This window comes from Urocitellus parryii, chromosome 3 (assembly GCF_045843805.1).
Source record: "Urocitellus parryii isolate mUroPar1 chromosome 3, mUroPar1.hap1, whole genome shotgun sequence".
Classification (NCBI taxonomy): Eukaryota; Metazoa; Chordata; class Mammalia; order Rodentia; family Sciuridae; genus Urocitellus; species Urocitellus parryii.
In genome coordinates, this window is record NC_135533.1 from 24,972,905 (window position 1) to 24,997,644 (window position 24,740).

The 24,740-nt window shown below is 33.4% G+C and overlaps 1 protein-coding gene across 1 annotated transcript; it reads left to right on the forward strand.

The window, feature by feature from the left end:
- Positions 1–101: 101 nt before the first annotated feature.
- Dbf4 (DBF4-CDC7 kinase regulatory subunit) lies at positions 102–23,926 on the forward strand. The gene is made up of 12 exons (XM_026399355.2): positions 102–409; positions 1,677–1,849; positions 8,379–8,558; positions 9,823–9,873; positions 10,936–11,005; positions 11,214–11,290; positions 13,052–13,088; positions 13,888–13,933; positions 15,694–15,822; positions 16,700–16,814; positions 20,158–20,282; positions 22,859–23,926. Exons 1-12 carry the CDS (start codon positions 364–366, stop codon positions 23,832–23,834), a joined length of 2,025 nt encoding a protein of 674 aa, XP_026255140.1. The 5' UTR covers positions 102–363; the 3' UTR covers positions 23,835–23,926.
- Positions 23,927–24,740: the final 814 nt, after the last annotated feature.

Genomic DNA, 24,740 nt, shown 5'->3' on the forward strand with positions numbered 1-24,740 from the left:
ACACAGCGCGTCACCAGGAGGCGGGCGCGAAAGGGGCGGGCACGTGGAGCGAGCGCGAGGCGGGGCGCGGCGCGAGAGGGCGGGGCGCGCGTATCGTCGCCGCGGCCGCGTGACGCGTTTTCAAATCTTCAACCGCCGCAGCCCACTCGTTTGTGCTTTTTCCCTTTCCTCCTCCGCGCCTCGGAGCCGGACCCGTCCCCGGAAACTCGGCCTGCGGACCCGGCACCTTTGCTGCGTGGAAACCTCGGCGGACGAAAGGAAAGAGCGGGCCGTCCTGTCAACCGGGCCGGAGAAGCCTTGTTTTCGCGGCCGTCTGACGCCGCACCCGGGCCGGACCCAGCATGTAGGTGCCGGGCGGCTGCCATGAACTCCGGAGCCATGAGGATCCACAGCAAAGGACATTTCCAGGGTACGAAGCCCCTCCTCCGCCTGCTGTCCCTTTAATCTTCCTCCTCCCATGGTTCCACCATTGATCTTCAAGAGTTCTCCCGCCAGGTCCGCTGCTGCTTTGCTTTCCTGCCTGTCCTTCTCTGACCTGGAGGAAGGCTCATTCAGGGTTTTGCCTCAGAAAGGGAACGGTTTCCACGGCTCCTCGCGCTCTCCGGTCCCCGTCGCGGCCCCACATTCCCGGTGCGCGGGTGGGTGAAAACCTGCAGCGTGCCGACCCGGGAACCTGCCGGGTCTCGCGGGGCCTTCAGTTTAAAGGCCGAGGTGTTTGTGCCTTTTCTCTTCCTCATTAGATTGTATGATTCTGGTTGGGTTTCTTGTCTTTAAATCATAGTTAAGGGACACTATTTGTATTTCAAACAGACCCATTGTTGGTTGCAACTTAATAGTGACACAAAAGCAAATTTCCATTTTATTTGGCAAAAGCACTTAAGCATCTGAAGTCATTCCTATATGTGAGTATGTAGTAACCACCAAGAAATAGATTCCAAAAATTTAAAGCAATTGCTTGCATCTGAGATGTTTTCAAAAATAATGGAATGAATGGTGATGTAGTCCTAAATGGACCATTAAGTTCTTTTTTTTTTAAATTTGTTTTAATTAGTTACACATCACAGTACAATGATCTTGACATATCATGCATTTGAATCAGATGGGGTATAATTTCTCATTTTTCTTGAGTGTACAGGTTGCAGAATCACATTGGTCATGCCTAAATGGACCATTAAGTTCTTAATATCTATATAAATGTGATTGAAATGATTCATTTAGTTCTTTTTAATAAAAGGCTTTATGTGAAACTTAAACTTGAGCTGAGTCAGTAATACTGTCTTGAAGACAAGGTCATTCTAGATAACAGGTTGTTTGGGTCGCTGTTCAACATTGTAAGCACCAATTTTGAATGTATACCAGAGTAGTGGAGGAAGGACCCCGATGGAGTTTACAAACCTAAGAGTCTTTCAAAAAGGGCTTATGTAGTCCCATGCTTTAATACACTCAACAGGAATTTTTCCTGCCGATTTCAGCTGTTATTTTATAATATGAAATCTATGAACACATGCAGGGCATTTCACCTTTACCTAAAAGTACTACAGAAAAGTACATTTAAACACTGATGACAAAAAATAATGTAATTATTTTTCTTGAGGTATTATTGCGTATGAAATATTTTTAAAATAGTAAAATCTTGTCTGTACAAAACATGATCTAATAAACATTTTTAATAATAGGTGGAATCCAAGTCAAAAATGAAAAGAATAGACCATCTTTGAAATCTCTGAAAACTGATAACAGAACAGAAAAATCCAAATATAAGCCACTTTGGGGAAAAGTGTTTTACCTTGACTTACCTTCTGTCACCATATCTGAAAAACTGCAAAAGGACATAAAGGACCTGGGAGGGGTAAGTGAAAATCAATCGTACACTAACAAGAAAATATTTATAGCTAGTACTTTCAAATATGTAATCATTTTAGTTTTTTATTTTACAAAATTTATGACCACCTTATCAGCACCAAGTTTAAAATTTTTACCAGCTATTTACAGAAAACCATTTGAGGACTAGAGATGTAGTTCAGTGGTTGCCTGAAAGCATCTCTGGGCTCAATCCCCAGTATTAAAAAAAAAAAAAAAGAAAGAAAAGTCATTTGTTCTGACCTTTTATAGCTTGACAAAACTTCAGGTTTTGGTGATTAGTAGTCTTGTGTAAATTAAGTGTAAAAATGAGACTGCCAGGTATGATAGCGCACACCTGTAATCCCAGCAACTCAAGAGGCTGAGGCAGGAGGATTACAAGTTTAAGGTTAGCCTCAGCAAGTTAGTGAGATCCTGTTTCAAAATAAAAAGGACTGGCAATATTGCTCAGTAGTAAAGCAGCCCTGGGTTCAATGACTGGTACCAAAAAAGAGAGAGAGAGAGAGACTCTCTTTTCCTATTGGAACTGTTTATTGCCGTCTATATATACTGTTATGTTGTCCTCCAAATAGCAGAAACTCTTTGATGATGATTATTGAGAGACCACCACATCGAGTTAAATCTTCTTTCCTACCTTATACATTGATTAGATGATTCCTACTGGATTTCAAGTTTCTAAAGGTCAGCACCTTTAAATATCTGAACTGTTCATTTCATTGTGAGACTAGAAGCTCAGAAAAACATTTAACAAGTTGCCTAGAACTATTTGTCGATGTTATTTTACTTAACCTGAACGTCATGTAATAGACTTGCCACCATAATGACTACACACATCACCTATGAAGATTATCTTCACATGTTAAAGAACCTGAGTAAAGTCTCCATTTCAGAAATGAAGTATTTGAGATCCAGAAAAATTAGATGGCTGGCCCTATCAGAGTAATATTAACCTCTTCCCAGAGTAACATAGTACTGTAGTATTCTGTTCTAGCAAACAGTGGCTACAAAGTAGCTGTTTAATATAGTTTGACAGCTTTCTCAAATATGATAATCAATCCGTTCTATTAACCTGAGGTTTAATGGTCTAAATCAGTGAGGTTTGTTTTCTTAGCAGTAGAACCCTTCAGACAAAATCATATATAGCAATCTAATGTGGAAAGCCTGTAAAAATGGAACTCTCCCAAAATACAGTGTCTAGGGCAAAAACCACTTGCCCTGACCTCTTTCTTTTCTCCACTGTCCCCACAACTGTTCCTGAGGTATTCGCAAGAAACAAAAATTTGAATTATTTCTGCCATAAAAACAAAAATTTGAATTATTTCTGCCATACATTGAGGAACACTTTAAACTTTATGCTAACATGGTTTAAAATACATCAATGTGCATATTAAGGGCATAAGTTTCCAATTTCCCACCCTGAACTATAGATTTTTCAGTTGAATTTGCTTTATTAACTTCTTATTTATTTATTTATTTTAAGATTTACTTATTGAATTCTGATCTCTCCCACACACACACATACTGTCTTTCTTTTATGAAATTCAATGATGTTCATTCTTTGGGTGCTGATTTCTGACTCTAGCACATTTCCTGTTTTGGTCACTAAAACAATATTGTCATAAAGCTGTCCTCTATGAACTATAAAAGAACCTCGACCTCTGGGTAATTTTAAAGAGTTTTAGGATTCAGTTTTATGAAATATTAATTATGTTATATATTTCGCTAAGGATTGTACTTCATATTTTTAGTTTTACATAGGTCTTTTATCTTGCTTTAAATATCATCCCTGATCCTGACTTTTTGTTTAATTGACCACTTTATATATTGGCTTTTTCTAGTGTTGGTAAATTCATGTTAATACCCCATTTATCTCCACAGAGTACTTTTGATAAATTCAGCCACTAAAAAGCATAGCAGTAAATTCTGACGCAGTGGGGAAAAATATTTAATAGTGGCTAGAAAAGTAGTAGCTATAAAACCATCTCAGAAGGACATAGAACCGGTGACATTTGTAAACAGTTTAGGTTGAAAGAAGGCAGTTGGAGAAGAAACAGAAATGTAAGGGCAGATATTTTGCCATACATATCATGAGTTTGAGTACATAGTTAAATATTTGATATTCATTTTCATGACCTAGAGTTATCTGGAAATAAGTTTTGAGTTTATTCTTCAAAAGGCATAGATTAACAATTTCTAATAAGTTGAAGACCATGATAGAACAAATTCAACAATCATTGGATTGTGGCATGCAAGGCACAGCATTGTGTGTTTTAGTACTTTAAAAAATGAACCCTGTGTCCATCAACCAGCCTGTCTTAAAGTTCTAATCTAGATAGAGAAGGCATGGATACAGTTAATTGTAATACAACATAAAATATCAAAAGGAGGAGATTACTTCCTGCTGAGGAATTGTGGAGCACATTGTACAGATACAATTTGAACTCTGTTGAAAAATGATTTAAGATTTAGGTAGGCATTTGAAAATTCAGAAATTTTTCCATCACTGTCTTCTATGTGCCAGCACTATTTTAGATTGTTGAGGGTATAAAAATAAGTAATGTGTAGTCCAGTCCTCTAAGAACTCAGTCTAGTTGGAACACCAGATAACTAAATAAAATAACTTATAGTAGAGCATTGTCAAAAAATATGTGGAAATTGTTATTAGAACACAGATAGGAATCATAGCATAGATAATGTTTGAGCTAGGTTTTGAAAACCTTGTAGGGAATATACCAGTCAAAATGGACATATATATTAGAGGAAACAGCATATTTAAAATATATGTCAGTATAGGGATTCTTTTATTTTTTATTTTTTGGTACAGGGATGAAACCCTGGGGTACTCAACCACCGAGCCATATCCCCAGCCCTTTTTTGTGTTTTTTTTTTTTTTTTTTTTTAGAGACAGGATCTCACTGAGTTATTTATGGCCTCGCTAAGTTGCTGGTGCTGCCTTTGAACACACAATCCTCCTGTCTCAGCCTCCCAAGCTGCAGGGATTATAGGTGTGCACCACTCACTATGCCCAGCCAGTGTGAGTTTGTTGCGTAACTGCTAATATTGCAAGGTGACTTAAACAACAAGATTTAGATGGGAGAAATGGCAAGAAATGAAGGTATATTAGTACCAGATTTTTAAGTGTGTTTTATTCTACCAAGGAGTTTTAACTCAAGTCTAAGAAATGGAAAAACAAACAAAATATGTGGCACTAGCATAAAAGATAGACATACAGACAAATGGAATAGAACAGAGCTCAGAAATAAGCCCTTTCAGGGCTGGGGATATGGCTCAAGCGGTAGCGTGCTGGCCTGGCAAGCGTGCGGCCCGGGTTTGATCCTCAGCACCACATACAAACAAAGATGTTGTGTCCGCTGAAAACTAAAAAATAAATAGTAAAAAAATTAAAAAAAAAGAAATAAGCCCTTTTATATTTATATACATGTAAGTATATATATACACATATACACATACATATATATATGTGTGTGTGTGTATGTATGTATGTATATATATATAGTCAATTACCAAGACCATTCAGTGGGCAAAACTGGTTTTGGGAAAGGTGGATATCCACATGTATAAAATGAAGTTGGACCATGACATATGTACAAAAATTAATTCTAATTAGATCTAAGATCTAAATATAAAGGTAAAATTTCTTCCTTTTTTCTTCCCAAAATTCATTCATTCATTCTTTTTTTCTTATTGTACCAGAGATTGAATTCAGGGGTGCTTAATCACTTAGCCACATCCCCAAACCTTTTTTTGAGATAGGATCTTGTTGAATTGCTTAGGGCTCACTAAGTTGCTAAGGGTGACTTTGAATTTGTAATCCTCCTTCCTCAGGCTACTAAGCCACTGGGATTATAAGCATGTGCAACCATGCCTGGCTAAAGGTAAAATTCTCAGAGGAAAATATAGAGGGAAATCTTTATAACATAGGATTTGGCAATGATTTCTTGGGTATGATGCCAAAATCATAAGCAACAAATGAAAAGGTAAATGTGACTTAGTCAAAATTAAGAACTCTTGTGGCTCAAAGGACACTATTATGAGAGTGAAAAGACAACCCATAGAATGGTAGGTAATGTTTGCAAATTATGTATTTGATAACTGATTCATATCAGTGATATATAAAGAACTTATATGGCTCAACAAAAGAAAGATAATCTAATTTAAAAATGGGCAAAAGCTGGATGTGGTGGTACATACTTTTAGTTCTATTCCTTGGAGACTGCAGCAGGAGGATCACTTGAGACTACCTGTCTGAGACCAGCCTGGGCAGCGTAGCAAGACTGCATTGTTTAAAAAAAAAAAAAAAAAGACAAAAGTCCTAAGGAAACATTTCTTCAGAGAAGATATACTAATGGCTAATAAGTGCATGAAGAGATGTTCAACATCTATAAGCATTTCCCTTAATGCAAATCAAAACTAATTAAGTCATGCAATGAGTTTTATGGCTACTAAGAACCAGAAAATTGTATGTGTTGTGAAGAATGGAACCTTTGTGCACTGTTGGTGGGAATGTTAAATGATGTGACCACTATGCAAGACAGTATTCATGGTTTCTGGAAAAATTAGAAGTTTTCAACAATTCTATTTCTGAATGTATATACAAAAGAATTGAAAGCAAAATGTCGAAATAATATTTGTATATCCATATTTAGACGAGCATTATTCACAACAGACAAAAAGTGGAAACAGCCCAAATGTTCAACAGGTAAATAAACAAAACATTGTATACACATAAAGTGTACTATTTAGCTATAAAAATAAATGAAATTCTGATACATGCTATAACATGAATGGACCCTAAAAACATTTTGGTAAGTGAAAGAAGCCAGTCACAAATACAGGATTCTACTTAAATGAGTATCTTAATCCACTTTCTATTGTTATAGCTGAATAACAAGAGTAATTTAAAGGACTGAGGTTTATTGGACTTCTAGTATTTAAGGTAGTAAAGTTCACAATTAGGCATCAGCATCCAGTGAAATCCTTGTTAGTGGGGACTATATACAGAACCTCAAATTGACAAAGGGCATCACATAGCAAAATTGATCTTCCTAACTCAGATCTTGTCTCTTATAAAGCCCCAGTCTCATTGATTTAGGGCCTGGATTAGGACCTCATTCAACTTAATTTCTAAAGATTCTTCCTCCAAATGCCAGTCAGAATAAATTTCACCCTCTTAAATACCCCACAATGGGAATTAAATTTCAAGATGACTTTTAATGAGGATGTTCAAATCACAATAGTGAAGTATCTAGAATTGCCAAATTCATATAGAGTAGAATAGAGGTTACCAGGGGCTGTGGTGGTTGGGAAATAGGGTTATTATTGTAATGAGTATCAACTTTCAGTTTGGGAAGATGAAAAAATTCTGGAATTGATAGTAGTGATGACTGTATACATTGTGGTTGTACTTCTTGTCACTGAATTATACACAAAAAATGGTTGAAATCATAAAAAGAACCTCTGGCATTGCTACAGCCTCATATTTATGAAAATGAAGACAGTGTTGAACATATAAATTGTCATTTATGTTTCTGCCTGGCCTTGCATGAATTTGAGTCGAATACCTGGAATATATAAGTTTAATAAAGTTTTTAATAAGTTTTATTTATTAACTGGTCATTTAAAGTGAATATTGTGGAAAAAGGTGATCTGATTTTTAATGAGCAGTGATTTATTTCTGATTAGTATTTAGTATTTTTCTGTGACATTTGTGTATTTATACAATACATATTTTAATAATACTCTTAATATTATTCTACTTAGTATTTAATTCTACTTAATCTAGTGTTTTATTTCTGCCCCTAGAGGCAGGTGCTCTTCAATAATATTGACTTTGGTACATGTTTATAAATTTAGGCATTTAAGCATTTGTTTTCAAATATTTTAGTGGGGAAATTCAGTCTTATGCTGATGAGGGTAAATGTTTCCTCCACCTTATAAGTTTAAACCTTTGGGGATATAACTTTGTGATTCAGAGTCATGCTGTATAATACAATAACCATATATGTGTCTATTTAAATTCATTAAAATTAAATAAAATTTAAAATTCAATGGCTTGGACATAATAACTATATTTCAAGTCCTTATGGCTACATGTGGCAACTTGTTACCACATTAGATATGCAAGGAACATTTCTCCATCATTACCAAAAGTTCTGCGTGCCTGCTGCTTATATTGAATCAGAACACTTATATTCAAATTCTTTTATTTACTACTGGTGTGACCTCAAGCAAGTCATTTCAATTGTCTCCTGAAAAAATGTGGATAATATTAATACTATGGGGTTGTTACATGGATTACATTGATTAGGGTAAAATACTTGCTGTTGTGCTTTTAGAACTCTCATTATATTTCCATAGAACTCCAGATTGAGGAAAATATAGACTTGAAAACACCAATTTGCAAGATATTAAGTTACATCAATTGAAATTTTATACTGTGCCTAGTGTATGAAACAAGTATGGTTTTTATTACATAAAAATACTTTGTTTTCCTCTAGCGAGTTGAAGAATTTCTCAGCAAAGATATCAGTTATCTCATTTCAAATAAAAAGGAAGCAAAATTTGCACAAACATTGGGTCGAATTTCTCCTGTACCAAGTCCAGAATCTGCATATACTGCAGAAACCACTTCACCTCATCCCAGCCATGATGGAAGTTCATTTAAATCTCCAGATTCAGTAAGTGTCTTTAAATGATGGAAGTTCATTTAAATCTCCAGATAGATTAAGTCCTTTTAAGACTCTCAGGCTATAGCCTGAACATCTCATGATTTTCAGTAGCATGCTGGCAGCAGAGTTCACTTGGGTAGAAAAGTTATTGTGGCTTTCTAGTTATTAATAAGGTTGCTGTCTTTTAGAAAGGTGATTTTTTTTTAATTTTAGACCAGGGGTAAGCAAACAGACCAAATTCAGCCTGCTGCCTGTTTTTTGTATAGCTTTGCAAACTAAGCATGGTTTTTAAATTTCCAAATGGTTAGTAGAAAAAAATGAAACAGTATTTTGTAACAAGTAGAAATTATATGAAATTCAGATTTCTTTGCTTGTAAAGTGTAATTAGAACATAGCAGTACCTGTTAGTGTAGGTATTACTTGTGGATGCTTTTGTCTTTAGGCAGAATTCAATCATAGTAATAGAGACCATATGACCTAGAGAGCCCTTTGCATAGAGAGGTTACCACCCCCATTATAAAATTATTGATATATCTAACACTTCGTTAATAAGTTGGAAGATACAAGTAAGGACAAATTTATTTAATTGGTTGTGGGAGGAGGTAAGAGATTGAAAGAAAAAATTCATTTATTGAAAGAAAGACTTCATTTATTCTCAATTTTAGATTGAAATGAACTAAATTGTGATTTTTAAATATATTCCTTTGTTTACTGTAGTTATTTGAGAAGCAGAAATGGAAAAAAAAAAGGTATAAAAAAAGAATTACAAGGGAAAATCACTTGAAAAAGAAACATATGGAAGGAAAAATAGTCAAAGAAGTGAAAAGAGATAAAGAAGGCTTATGCATTTTTTCAATTAATACTTTTTTGAAGCAAGGAGATAATACTAATGATTGATTCCCAATTAATTTTGCTCATCATATTTCAACTACTTTTCTTGGTATTTTATTTAAAAAGGAATATAACTTCTAAATATAGTATATAAAGATTGTATTTTTTCTTAAATCTTCATTTTAATAAACTAAAGTGTAAACTAGGTAATTATAAGTATAAAACTTCAATGAAACCTATTTTTCTTATTGAAAAGAGTTTACTGCAGAACTGAACTCTTGGGTCTCATTTGGTTGAATTAAGTTGCTCCATGAAAACAAAAAAAAAAAAAACAAGAAGAAACAAACTTTTTCTTTTTTTTTTTTAATATTTTTAAAGTTTTCCTCAAAGGATCACTGTTACAACTCTTTATATGTTTGTGTATTTTTCTTGGACTTTATAGGTTTGTTTAAGCAGAGGAAAATTACTAGTTGAAAAAGCTATCAAGGATCATGTAAGTAGGAACTTTAATTTCACACTGTCCCCAACCATACAATATCATGTTCTGTAGGGATCTAAATTCATCCATTGACAGATTTTGCTTTTAGTTTTTTTTTTTTTCCCAGATATTTGAGCATCTTGTTTATAAAAGATGAAAATCCGGGGTAGAATTGAGTGCTTTTCTTTTAATTAAAAAAAAAAAAAAATTACAGCTGGGTACTGTGGCACATGCTTGTAATCCCAGCAGCTCCTGAGGCTGAGTGAGGAGGATCGAAAGTTCAAAGCCAGCCTCAGCAACAGTGAGGAGCTTAGCAACACAGTGGTGCCTTGTTTCTAAATAAAATACAAAATAGGGCTGGGAATGTTGATCAGTGGTTGAGTGTCCCTGAGTTCCATCCCTGGTACCAGAAAAAAAAATTATAGCAGTTTAAAAAAATACTCTAGTTGTTTGCAGTTTAGTGAATTTGTTTTGCTCTATTGAGAAAATAATTAAACTTGGCATTTTAAAATGATTCTCAAAGCTTAAACATGATCTTCAAACGTAATGTTTACTTGTATTTTGCTTTTGGTATAGCCAAATATTCAGCTTGTTTTTCATAGTTTCTGGTATTTTCAGAAAAATCAAAATAAATTTGTTCCTTTAAAAAAAATTAACACTGTATTTTTTTTTTACTAAAAATGCAGCTGGATATTATAGATATCCTTGAAATCTTCCTTTCATTCATTTTTAATAGTAAAAGTGTAAGTTGCAGCATGTATCTCCTTTACAAAGAACAGAATTTGCTTTTCATGGAAAAACATCCCCATCTTGTGGTCTTTTAAATTATTGTTGGAAACTTTTCAAATTTCCCTTAAAGTATGCATTGAGTTTTTTCAAGAACATATTACTATATTAAACAGGATTGATTTTAGAAATACCAAAAGAAAAAAATGAGGTCTTCACTGCTATTATAATTCTATATGACCTGTTATGATTAAGTGACATTAAGCTTTAAGTTTTTTTAAGAAAGTAGCTCATTTTTAATAGCAATTTTCTAGAAAAATTATCAACCCTTATTTGTTTGTTTTTTAACAGGATTTCATTCCTTCAAATAGTATATTATCAAATGCCTTATCATGGGGAGTAAAAATTCTTCATATTGATGGTAAGAATTTTATAATTGACTTTTGACAATATTGGGTATAGGACTTATGTCCATCCTTTGGTTCCTGGCTTTACATAGTGAAAAAACTTTTATAATACCTATAATGGTAAATCCTTCATCTAAATTTACTACACCTCTAAGAAAATACTGATGTTTCACTCTAACTTGAAAATTATTAATCATAAGCCCTTTCTTTCTTTTAATAAAGACATTAGATACTACATTGAACAAAAGAAAAAAGAGTTGTATTTACTCAAGAAATCAAGTACTTCCATAAGAGATGTGGTATGTTGTCTTCTTTAATTGTTAAACTAGTTTTTAAAAGTGGTCAAGTTTTGTTTTTTGTTTCATTTTTAGTCTTTATGTATCTGTGAAATATTTCCTGCCAGGTTCAAAATATTGTCAGAATCTCAGGGGTGAGTTTGTGTATTGTATGCATGTTTCTGAATTTTTGTGTATGATTTAACTTTAGGATTGTTACTCATGAGGAAAAGTTGCCCTTGGGATAGTGGAGTGACAAATGAGTTTTGGTTTTTATTTTTTACTTTCTTTTTGGTTGCTAGTAGGTTTTTGTTGTTGTTGTTTTTATACATACACATATAAACATATGCATACCTCACACTCATACAGATATATATATATTTTTTTTAGTTGTAGATGGACACAGCACCTTTATTTTATTTTTATGTGGTGCTAAGGATCGAACCCATGCCTCACATGTTCTAGGCAAGCACTCTACCACTGACCTACATACAAGCCCAACCACCTGCTATTGTTTTTTATAGGTACTTTTGTTTACTCTGTAGAATAAAACTAAAATAGCCTATTGCATAAGAAATTCCTAATATAAATAATGTATTATTTTTTAGAAACAACTAGTGAATATAGTATGATGATGGTGTAACAAAATCTTGTATGGCTATATAGTCTGACCTTGAAACGAATACAGTAACTTCCTTTGATCCCACATCCCTACCTACTATCCAATCTTTATATCACTCCTTTCATTCATGCTTCTTAAATCTCTAATATTTTCCATTCACTTTTCAACCTATAAGATATGAAACTCCTGACCAATTTGCTGAATCAATTTGATATTTTTTAAAACCAATCATATTGGTTTTCTTAACCATTGTCCATTCTGTCCGTGCACTTTTCTAATCTCTCCTGGAATATCTCATTTTGTAGCTGACTTTGGCTTTCCTCATATGTCCAGACCATTCTTTTGTGGTTTGCTTTGGTTTTCCTCATTCAGTCCTCAAGTAACTAGGATCCAGACGAAAATAGATTTCATAGGAGAGAGTGTATAAAGACATGAAAATACAAATAAGTAATTTGGCATGTTTGGGCAATTTCTTATTAGTATAATACAGCTTGATAATTGAGTGGGATATCACTTTGTACAACTCCAGTAATACTAAAAGATCTCTCTTGATTTTACCTCAACTTATCCCTGACGTTCTGTTTTGTATTTCCTCAATCTTTTTTTTTTTCTTTTTTTTAATTGGAGATAGTTGTTCACTTATCTTTGAGTTTACTGACACTTCATTCTGTCATCTACATTCTATTAAGGCCATCCAATGAATTTTCTATCTCCTATAATGTATTTTTCAGTCCAACAATTTCTGGTGAATTCTTTTTTCTACTGATAACTTATACTTTTGTTTCATTTTAAGTGTGTTTACCTTCAAAGTAATTGTGACATTAGAAATATTTTGGTCTTAGAATCTGATTATTGTTTATCTTCAATAATTGGTCATTTTTTCCTGTTTTTTTTTTTAATAAGCCAGATAAGTTTGCATTTTATATATAGGATACTGTAAATGTTATGTTGTATAGGCCTCAGATCTATTATAATAGCCTAGGGACTATTGATTTTGTTTTTGCGATTGTTTTAGCAGGCAGTCATCCCAATTTTGTTCAGCCTCTCAGTTCTGTCTTAATTTTTGTGGGTGGTTGTTCTAATTTGTTTCAGTTTTCAAAAACAAGTGTTATTGCTTCTTTTACTATATTTTTAAACACATTATTTTCACAATTTTTTTTAAGGGAAAAAGAGTTGGTATTGGAACACAAAAAACAAGAAGTAAGTATTTTGATACCCATAAATATATATGGTTTATACCTATAAAATAGAATAAATCACATAAAGATAGTCTAATATCATGTAAATGGCTCTTTAAATTGTTTTGTTTTTAGGGGATTCCTGGTTATTTTTAGAACATGTACTCCCTATGACAGTCTGATGAAGCCTGTGGAGCCCCCTCCCTTGAATGATATTTCTTAAAGCACTTTTTTTTTATCATTACATTATTTAAAAATCAATTATGTTGATATTGATTTATGGAAGTTATTTTAATTATGAAGTAGTGCTATACTTGCTTTTTATTGCATATTGAAAACAAGGTTCTATCAGTTATTCCGATTGCTACTGTAATTTTTAAAGTGATAAGCATAAACAATGTTTTGATATATCTATAACAATCAGTATACTGTGAAAATACATGCTGTTCCATTGGTAGCAAAGTTATAGTAGTGTCAGTGCTACTGTGATCTGTTACTTACATTTATAATTGGAGGAAATGTTAAGTATAACTAGAGGGTAGTGAAAATAAAAATGTAACTTTTCTATGTCAATTCACATTCCTCCTATATTCTATTCATAGACCCTTTGGGAATTCCATTTAGTTTGAGAATCTCAGAATATGGCCAAACCTTCTGATATTTTTGAAAATGGAGTGATATTGGAATGGCCTTCTCCTTAGGATTAAATCTTTGAAATATATAGGTTATTTCTGGATTCAGGGGGTTTGTCAAAGTGGTTTTATTTGAGTGGGGATCCTGGGTTTGCAGCTCCATAATATTATGTTTTCTATGTTCTTAAGCAGGAAGACTCAAAAAGCCTTTTGTAAAGGTAGAAGATATGAGCCAGTAAGTATCTTAAGTGTGATAAATGTGACTTAGATGCAGTTTTAAAGGAGAAAATCTCTTTAAATTAATGAAGCTATTTCCATTAATACTATTAAGTTCCTTTATATTACATAAGTGTGCATGTGTCATTAATTCATTTGCGCTTAAGGACTGGATTTAATTTCAGTATATTGTAGATGTCTTTGGAGTATCTGGTTTAGAGCAATCATGAGTCCAGCTCGTTTTTTAGCATTTCAAATAATTGTTCTCTACAGTACCATATGATTTAGAACTACAACTTAAAGGTCATTCTTACATTTGTGAAAATAGGTATTAGATGCTATTTGGAAATATAAAATTGAAATATAACATCTAGTGTGGAAGCTTTCTTACGCTTTGAAGTTTTATAGAATAATTTTGGTGAAAACTATACATATAAATAAAGTAGTTTGGAATAGAAGAATTAGATTTCTTTCTTTTCAGTTATTTAAACATGTATAGTTCTTTTGGGTGCTCACTGAGGTAACAAATGTGTTGAAACTTCTTTTGGTGAAATGTGTTACTGTGAAGAAAAAATGCAATTCAGAGTTAGGCCTATAGAAAACACCAATAAATGGAAAGATCACCACATTTATGGATTAGAAGACTAAATATTGTTAAGATATTGATTAACACTACCAATGCATTCTATAGATTCAGTGTCATCCTTGTCAAAAATCCTAATGATGTATTTTTTTTATTGTTTTGTAGAAGTAGAAAAACCCATTCAAATATTCAGTTGAACTCTCAAGAATCCCCATATATCTAAAACAGTCTTGAAAAAAGAACAAAGTTAAATTTCTCACACTTTGTGATTTCAAAATTTACTACATAGCTACAGTAATCAAAAAGTTTGGTACTGGCATAAGCTCAGCCATATAGGTAGTTTACAGAGCCAGGAAAAAACCCATCACACATATGATCAAATCATTTTTGCCATAAGGAGGGCATTGAATGGAAAAGAACCATAACAAAAACTGGGGGGAAAACTAGATATCAACATGAAAAAGAATGAAGTTGAACTCTTATAAGACCTAAAACTATAAAGCTCTTAGAATAAAACACAGGATAAACACTTCATGACATTGAATTTGTTGATGGTTTTTTTAGATATGATATGAAAAGCACAAGCAGCAAATAAAATAAAAAGATTTGAAGTGTATCAATTGTAAATTCTGCACATCAAATGACAACAGTTAAAAGCTAACCTAAAGAATGGGAGAAGGTAATCGCAAATCATATATCTTATGAGGGGTTTATATCCAGAATATATAAAGAACTACGATCAAAAGAAAAACATTACTCAACAAACAAAACCCCAGATATAACCTGATTAAGGAATGTACAAAGCACACTTTCTCAGTGATATATGCATGGCCAACCAACAAATGAAAAGATATTCAAAATCGTTAATAGATAAATGCAAGTCTAAATCAAACAATACCACTTCATATCAATTAGGATATCCACTTTTTTAATTTAAAAAATAAAATAAAGGTAAACGTTACTCAAATCCATCAGCAAATGAACAAAGAAAACAAGATGTGGGAGATATATACATATGTATACACAAAACGGTATAGTAAGTCATAATAAAAAATGATATGACATGGATGAAGCTTAAGGACATTATTCTAAGTGAAAGGAGGTAAGACATTAAAATTGGTTTCATTTAATGTAGGTTCAACCTACAATTGGTTCTATTTAATCACAGAAGCCTATTTGTCTGTTTTTTCTTTTAGACTTTATAGGCCATTTTATCTTCAGATGACAAATATGCCTGTTATAAACTACTCAATTCAGAAGCCCTGCAGTCCATATGATGTAGATAAGCCATCTAGTATCCAGAAGCAAACTCAGGTTAAACTAAGGTTGGTTTGAATCATTACCTTTACAAGGAATATTCTTAAGGTTATCATCTCAAGAAATTATTTCTTTATAAGCAAATATTTGAAATGGTTCATTTTATTTCATGATAGGGATGATGTTTCTGTTTCTAATCACTATTCTGCTTACTTTTCATCCCTTGTATATTTGTAATGATCCTATGCTTGAAGTTTGAATCTATTTTAAGTGCATCATATTTAGACTTTAGTTTGCAGAGGAGGGAGATGGGGATGAAATGTTTGCAAATAATGCAAATGGGTATTTTTCTTTGAAGAACCATCTGAAGTATGCTCCAGAATATTTAGTACATTCTTATTTTGCTTTTAAATTTCTTTTAGAAATATATGGGCCAAGTGTGGTGGCACAGGCCTGTAATTCCAGCAACTTGGGAGGCTGAGTCAGGAGGATTGCAAGTTCAAAGGCAGCCTTAGCAACTTAGCAAAACCCTGTCTCAATAAATAAAAAGGGTTGAGGATGTGGCTCAGTGGTTTTAAGACCTCTGGCTTAAGTCCTCAGTTAACCTCTCCCCACCAAAAAAAATTTGCCAGGCACAGTGGCACAGTCCTGTAATCCCAGTGACTCAGGAGACTGAGACAGGAGGATCACATATTTGGGGCCAGCCTGGACAACTTAGAAGCAATGTCCTGTCTCAAAACAAAAGGATTATAAATGTAGCTAAATATAGTGTCCCTGGGTTCAATCCTTAATACCCCCCAGAAGAAATAAATAAATAAATAAAAGTACTTGCTAGTAATTCAATTCTGTGCAAATTACGTATATCCCATGTAGGACAGTGAATTTTGAAAATTATTCTTTAGATTTAGCAGGGTTTTTTTTTTAACCATTTCTGTCTATCTCCAGAATTCAAACGGATGGCGATAAATATGGTGAGACCCCAATCCAACTCCAGTTGAAAGAGAAGAAAAAAAAAGGATATTGTGAATGTTGCTTACAGAAATATGAAGATCTCGAAACAGTAAATGTGATTTTATATTTAGGGGATTAATATTTCAGAAACTCTGAAGAATATTTGTAATTTAAATTTTAACTTCTTCTGATTGTGGTTTGCAACTTGATAATTACAAATAGGTTTTTTTTTGTAGGTGGACACAGTACCTTTATTTATTTTTATGTGGTGCTGAGGATCGAACCCAGGGCCTCGCATGTGCTCGGCAAGCGCTGTACTGCTGAGCCACAATCCCAGTTCCTACAAATAGTTTATATTTCTTTTTTTTTTTTTATAGAAATATCTAGAAATATCTTAAATTTTGAGAACCCAAAATAATTTGAAAATATTTGAAAAATAATCAAGTATATGTAGAGAATGTTATATCATTGCTTTGGAAAAACTAAACCAAACCAAAAAAATAAAGATGATGTTAGTAATTTAAACCAGCCAAGGAATATTTAACTGATAGAATAGAGAATTATTATGTAATAAGACTTGTATATATTGAAATAAGCAAGAGGAATAGTCTTAAACTGATTGAGTCAATGAAATAACACATCATGGTGGCCTGGACTAAGCGTGGTAAAAGAAGTGCTTGAGACATGCTCAAGATTATGGGTATATTTTAAAGTTGGGGCTGAAGAGGATTTGCTGATGGGAGTAGCTATTGGCAGTGAGAGGAAATGATGAATCACACATAAAGTAGTCTGGGCCTGAAATTTTTTGCTTCTTATTTATTGGGAAGAAAATAGTTGAAAAAAAGTGGAGAATTCTTGAGGTAGCAGGAAGATCAAATAGAATAGTTGGCAGGGCATACCAGATAGAGTTTTAAAGATGGGGGGCTACTAGTTTTAATATTTTTAGTTATAGACGGACACAATAAATTTATTTATTTTTATGTGGTGCTCAATACCAAAGAAAGGAGCAGGAGCTTTGGACCTAGGTTCATTAGATTTGAATCCTGGCTTCTTGTCTATGTGTCCTTAGACAGAGCCTGTCACATAGTAAATGCTTATTAATGTTATTATTTGAATGGTTATTTTTAAGATAGTAAATAGAAAGCCAGGTGTGGTGGCTCACCCTTGTAGTCCCAACTATTTCAGAGGATCAGTTAAGTGCACAAATTCAAGACCAGCCTGGGCAATGTAGCAAGATACTATCTTTTTTTTTTTGGTTTTATTTTTTAAATACATGACAGAGGAATGCATCACAATTCTTATTACACATATTGAACATTTTTTATACCTCTGTTTGTATATAAAGTATGTTTACACCAATTCATGTCTTCATACATGTACTTTGGATAATGACATCTATCACATTCCACCATCCTTGCTAATCCCTGCCCCCTCCTTTTCCCTCCCACCCCTCTTCCCTATCTAGAATTCATCTATTCCTCCCATGCTCCCCCTCCCTACCCCACGATGAGTCAGCCTCCTTATATCAGAGAAAACATTTGGCAATTTTGGGGCGGGTGGGGGATTGGCTAACTTCACGTAGCATTATCTTCTCCAGTGCCATTCATTTACCTGAAAATGCCATGAAGAAACTACCTTAACAAAAATAGATAGCTATGATAACTTGGTTTGGTCTGGTTTGGATTAAAAATGTTGGGAAAGCTAAAGAAAAAGAATAAATTTTTAAAATATCTGATTCATAAAGTATCTGTCTTCATACTCTTAAGTTGGAGTTTTACAACCCTAAATGATATTAGTGTGTATATATGTGTTTTATTTATATAGTAAAGGGGAAATATGGTTTAAAATTGCATTTAATCAGAAGCTAAAATGTTTCAAATATTTTCCTTTCCCTAAAATCATTTTGAAATTATACATTTGTCCTAAGATTTACTTCACTGTTATAACGATAGAATAATCTAGAGTGGCTTCTTTTCGTGATATTATTATGTGATTCTCAGAAAATGTTAATTCTGCAAAACAAAAAGTTGTTCAGTGGTTGTCACAAAAAAGGAAAATTAGTGAAAGTTGATGTTGGGAATGGAATTCATTTAAGATTGTGTCTTTGAGTTTTTCATTTTTATGTTTTTTTTAGTCATTAAGAATAAAGAAGGGGGGCTGGGGCTGTAGCTAACTCAGCCTCACATGTTTGAGGCACTGGGTTCGATCCTCAGCACCGCATAAAAATAAAAAAATAAAGGCATTCTGTTCATTTACAACTACAAAAAAAAAAAAATTAAAGAAAAAGAATAAAGAAGAGGCTGGGGTTGTGGCTCCATGGCAGAGAGCCTGCCTCACACATGTGAGGCACTGGGTTCGATCCTCAACACCACATAAAAATAACAGAATAAAGATATTGCATTCATCTATAATTAAAAAATATTTAAAAAAAAAAAATTTTAAAAAAAGAATAAAGAAAATATTCTTTTGTTTTAAATCTTAGGTTTCATAATGACCGAGTTCTACCTGTGCCAATCCGTTTAACAAATATTTTTGAATCTATAAAAGACCTTCTGTGTACACATTATGGTCAGACAAGAAGATAAATACAAAACATGTATTTGCAAACATGCTGAATGTCACAAAAGTGAAGTATAGAGTGCAATGGTAGTAAACAGTGCAGGTAGGGGTGAGGGGTGTAGATTAGTGGTAGAGGGTGTGCTTAGCACACATGAGACTCTGGCTTCAATCCCCAGCAAGCACCCAAAAGATAAAAAGTAAAAATAAATACTGAGGTTACTTAACCAAAAGTACTACAGAGAAGCCCAACAGGGAAAGCTATATTAAATCAAGACCTAAAGAATGAGTAAAAGCAACTAGGTAGAAGTAGAAGGAAACTACATAAAAATTTAATATTGCTTTACTTAATTTGCTTAGGTGGTTAAAGGATTTTTTTTTCCTTCTAGAATATACACTGAGTCTGACTTTATATATTTTACCTTTATTTTTAAATTTTAATCATTTCTCTCTTTTGTTACATTATTGGCCATATATAATTTATGGAAAATATTTCAAGTAAGAAAGAATACACATGTATTCTATGCATGATTTTGTGACCTGTGAGAATTCACTTAGATGGGGAAAGGTGTCTTACAAAGATATTAGTACACAGTGAATGTTAAATGTTACTGTTTTTCTTCTCTTTCGTTCTTTTTCTGATAGTGTTTCTTTTCACTTCTGTTGTAATCATAAATTAGAATTTGTCACAGAAAAAAAACAAAAATTTTAATGGATTCTAAGAAGTAATTTGTTTTACTTCTTGACATACTTTTAAGTCTAGTAAGAGGTTTTGAAGTAGTCAATATAAACCTAACTTTACAGACATAAAAATGTTAGAAATTCTGAACAAAAAAGCATATGTTGGTTTAAAAATATAATTTTTGTGATATATTTGTTTGTTTGTTTGTTTTTAGCACCTTCTTAGTGAGCAACACAGAAACTTTGCACAGAGTAACCAGTATCAAGTTGTTGATGATATTGTATCTAAGTTAGTTTTTGATTTTGTGGAATATGAAAGAGACACACCTAAAAAGAAAAGGTAATTTATCTATCACAGTTTTATAATAATTCTAGATTATTAGACTATTTTATTACACTAAAAATCAAAGTTTACTTGTTCACAGAAAGAATATATATTTTCAGGATATAAGTATGGTTAAGGACTAACAACTTCTTCCCCTACTTCCTACTTTAGTTTTAGTCTCCTTGACATGATTTAGAAAAGCAGCTGGCAAACTTTTTCTGTAAGAGCCAGATAGTTTATATTTTATATTTTTTAAACTGTAAGATCTTTGTTACATCTGTACAGCTTTTTATACAACAAATATGGCTATTTTGCAACAAAGCTTTCCTCACAAAAATAGACTGAAGGCTAGATTTTGCCCAGACTCTATAATTTGTCAATCTGTGGTCTTAGAATCATAAAGTTTACCATCTACTTAGACTAAAAAAAAGGCTTTGAACTTTTAGTTAATCTTATGGAGTTTTGAGAAACCTTTGTCTACTTGCCTCTATTAAGGCTTATCAATACTATCATAAATATTTTTGCTTAAATTCTATTGCTTATAATGAGTTTTAACTATGAATACAGTCCAGTTCAATATACAGTAACAGCACATTGACAAAAAGTGGTCCTGATTAGATTTTTCCCATTAATCTAAATTTTAAAAAAATGCTTTCATATGGATATACTCTAGAGTTGGTGGTAACTCAAAGTTTATTCAGTATATTTATATATGTACTTTTATTTACTTAAATATTTTTTGAGATGTTGATGGACCTTTATTTTATTCATTTATTTACATGTGGTGCTGAGAATCAAACACTGTCCCTCACACATGCTAGGCAAGTGCTCTTCTGCTGAGCCACAACCACCAATAATTCTTTTGACTCTAGGTAAAACATTTTGGGGGGGTTTGTTTGTTGACTTTTTTTTTTTTTTTTTTTTTTTTTTTTTTGGTACTGGGGATTGAACTCAGGCATTCAACCACTGAGCCACATCCCCAGCCCTATTTCACATTTTATTTGGAGACAGGGTCTCACTGAGTTGCTTGACACCTCACCATTGCTGGGGCTGGCTTTGAATTCGCAATCTTTCTATCTCAGCTTCCCAAGCTGTGTGCCACCGTGTCTGGCTGGTAAAACAGTTCTTAAATCTCATATTTCTGTAACATTCAGAATGGTTCATGACTGATTCACTAATACAGCATTTGCAGGCATACTTCCAACTATTAAAACTGTAGGGCTCCTGTAAGAACTTTCAATTCCCTAAAACCTCATTCTATAGCAAGATTCACAAAATTCTGAACTACTTGTTGGTGTTATGAGCTGGATACCCCATAAGTAAGTTACTTCCCTGCTTTCTTTTTTTTTTTTTTTTTTTTTTTTAAGTGCTGGGGATTGAACCCAGGAGCATTTCTACCTCTGAGCTGCATTCCTGGGCATTTTAATTTTTTTGTGTCAAAACAGGGTTTCACTGAGTTGCCTAGCTGAGCCTTGCACTAGTAATACTTATGTTTCAGCCTTCCACATTACTGCAATTATAGGTGTGTGCCACTGCACCCGGCGATCTGGGCCATTTTTACTTGTGGGGTCAGTCTTCTAAACATTGGCATATTGGACTAGTATTTCTGTTTTTTATCATTCTTTTTATAAAATTTTTCTTTTTTTTCCCCTTGTGCCAGGACTCCAGCCCAGGACCTTATGCATGATGGGCACAAAGGAACTTAAGTAAAAGTATAAACAAAAATAGACATAATTTAGTATTGTCTAATACAAACCAGGATCCCAAGAATATGAAGATGCTCCATGAAGAAAAGGGTTTCAGGTCTTAGAACCATAAAGTTTACCATCTACTTAGACTAAAAATGCTTAAAACTTTGTTTGAAATTTAAGGTTTACCAATAAGTATAAATATATTTAAGTTTCTAGCTCACATTGGTCATTTCTAAGAAAAATGAGGAGTGAAATGTGCACGAATATAAATTAGCAGGGCACAGTGGTGCGCACTTTTAATTTCATCTGCTCTGGAGGCTGAGGCAGGAGGATCAAAAGTTTGAGGCTAGCCTTAGCAACTTAGTGAGACCCTAAGAAATTTAGTGAGACCCTGTCTGAAAGTAAAAAGAATTAAAAGGATTGGGGATATGCTTAATGGTGAAGCACCCCTAGATTGAATCCCTGGTACAAGGAAGCTGGGGTGGAATTTATATACACAAACACATCAAAGCACAGAAATTATGAAATTTTCAGGATAATAAAAATTAGGATCCGACCCAGATCTTTGGTTTACATGATTAAAGTAGTGTTAAACACCAAGTTCAAAATTTTGGTTATCCCTGGGAAGGAGGAAGAATGTGGATGAAAACCTTTAAAAGATAACTTTTTGGGGCTGGGGTTGTGGCTCAGCGGCAGAGTGCTCACCTCACATGTGCAATACCCTGGGTTTGATCCTCAGCACCACATAAAAATAAACAAATAAAATAAAGTTATTGTGTCCAACTACAACTAAAAAATAAATTTTTTTAAAAAAGATAACTTATGCTAATTTGATTTCTAACTAAGGAATTTGTTTTCATAGCAAATAATTATTTCTTTTCTAATTTTTTCCTTATAAAGAATAAAATACAGTGTTGGATCCCTTTCTCCTGTTTCTGTAAATGTCCTGAAAAAGTCTGAACCAAAAGAAAAGCTTGAATTGCAACATATTTCTCAGACAGACTTCAGGGAAAATTGTGCACAGGTGATCAAGCAGAATTTCCTGTATGAAGAAACCCAGGAACCTGAACAAAAGCTTGAGTTTATTTCAGAATCCATCCCTTGCCTGTCACAAGAATTGAGAGGACTTAATGAGAAAATGATGGATGAATGTTCCATGTTAAGTGCAGCTGAGAATGACATACAGCAGAATTTTGCACAGCTACCTCCACATAAAAATAATCAGGAATGTATTCTTGACATTTCTGAACATAAATTAATTATAAATGAAAAGAACTTAGAAGAACTAAGGGTAGATCACTGTCCATTTAAGCTACAAGCATCTATAAAAGTTTCTCATTTCAATACAGATAATAGTGCATCACAACCAAAACAAAAGTCAGATACTGCACTTTTTCTATCAAAAGACATAAAGGAAAAGGACCTTCATTCAGTGTTTGGTGATGCTCCTGGTCTGATAACAATAAATTCAAAGGAACACCTAACAATAAAGACAAAAACATCGAATAGTCCTCCTGAAGAACTCAATGAATGTGACGTCAAGAATATGGATAATGTACCGTCTAGTAAAATCCATCGAAAAGTAAGAATATTATTAGGACGAAATAAAAAAGAAAATCTGGAACCAAATGCTGAATTAGATAAGAAAAGAACTGAATTTCTTATTACACAAGAAGAAAACAGAACTTATAGTTCACCAGTACAATCTCTAATAGACTTATTTCAGACAAGTGAAGAGAAATCAGAGTTTTTAGGTTTCACTAGCTATACTGAAAATAGTGGTATATGCAATGTTTTAGATATTTGGGAAGAGGAAGGTTCAAATAGTGTGTTAACGTTTTTCTCTTCTTCAACTTCTACATTTACTGGCTTTTAGTCTTTAAAAATGTATACTTTTTATAAAGTGATAAGGATCATATTCTTGAAATTTTTACAAATATAATTCTTAGGTTTTTTTGCCAACTTTGTTTACAGAGCCAAATGTAAATTTTAATACAGATGATGTTTGTGATTTTTTTACAAAATTGAATACCTGTTATAAAAAATTATAAAATAAATTTGACTCATTTTACATACTATTTTCATAGTTCTTTCCTGAGAGTTAAAATGAATATTATTTGGGGGCTGGGGTTGTGGCTCAGTGGTAGAGCGCTTGCCTAGCATGCATGAGGCACTGAGTTTGAACTCGGCACCATACGAAATATAAATGCATTGTGTCCCATCTACAACTAGAAAATTTCTTTTTAAAAAATGGATATTGTTTGCTCGGTCACTGCTTTGGGTGAAGTTTTGAGAATATCAAAAAATTAAGCATTATAAACTTGGATATTCTAGTTATATCTTTTGTCTATTAAAATAGATTCTTGGGCTATAGATGTATCTCAGTAGTAGAATACTTTCCTACATGCACAAGGTGTTGGGTTCAAACACACACAAACAGGCATAGACTCCCTTGATAATGTGAAATTATTGCCTTTTAAAACAATATATATATGGAAAGGGAAAATACTAATTTCTATGTGTGAATTCTGGAGTTATTAGAAACATTGGAACTTTATTTTGACCTGGTTGGATCATGCTTGTACTTTGGCATGAGTTAGATTTTTGTAGGGTAAGAAGTAATGAAGGAGCCTCTTGTAGTGGTATATACCTGTAATCCCAGCTACACTGGAGGCTAAGGCAGGTGGATTGCAAGTTCAAGGCCTTCCTGTGCAACTTACTGAGACCCCACCTCAAGATTTAATAAAAAAAAAAATCTGGGAATATAAGTGGTAAAGTATCC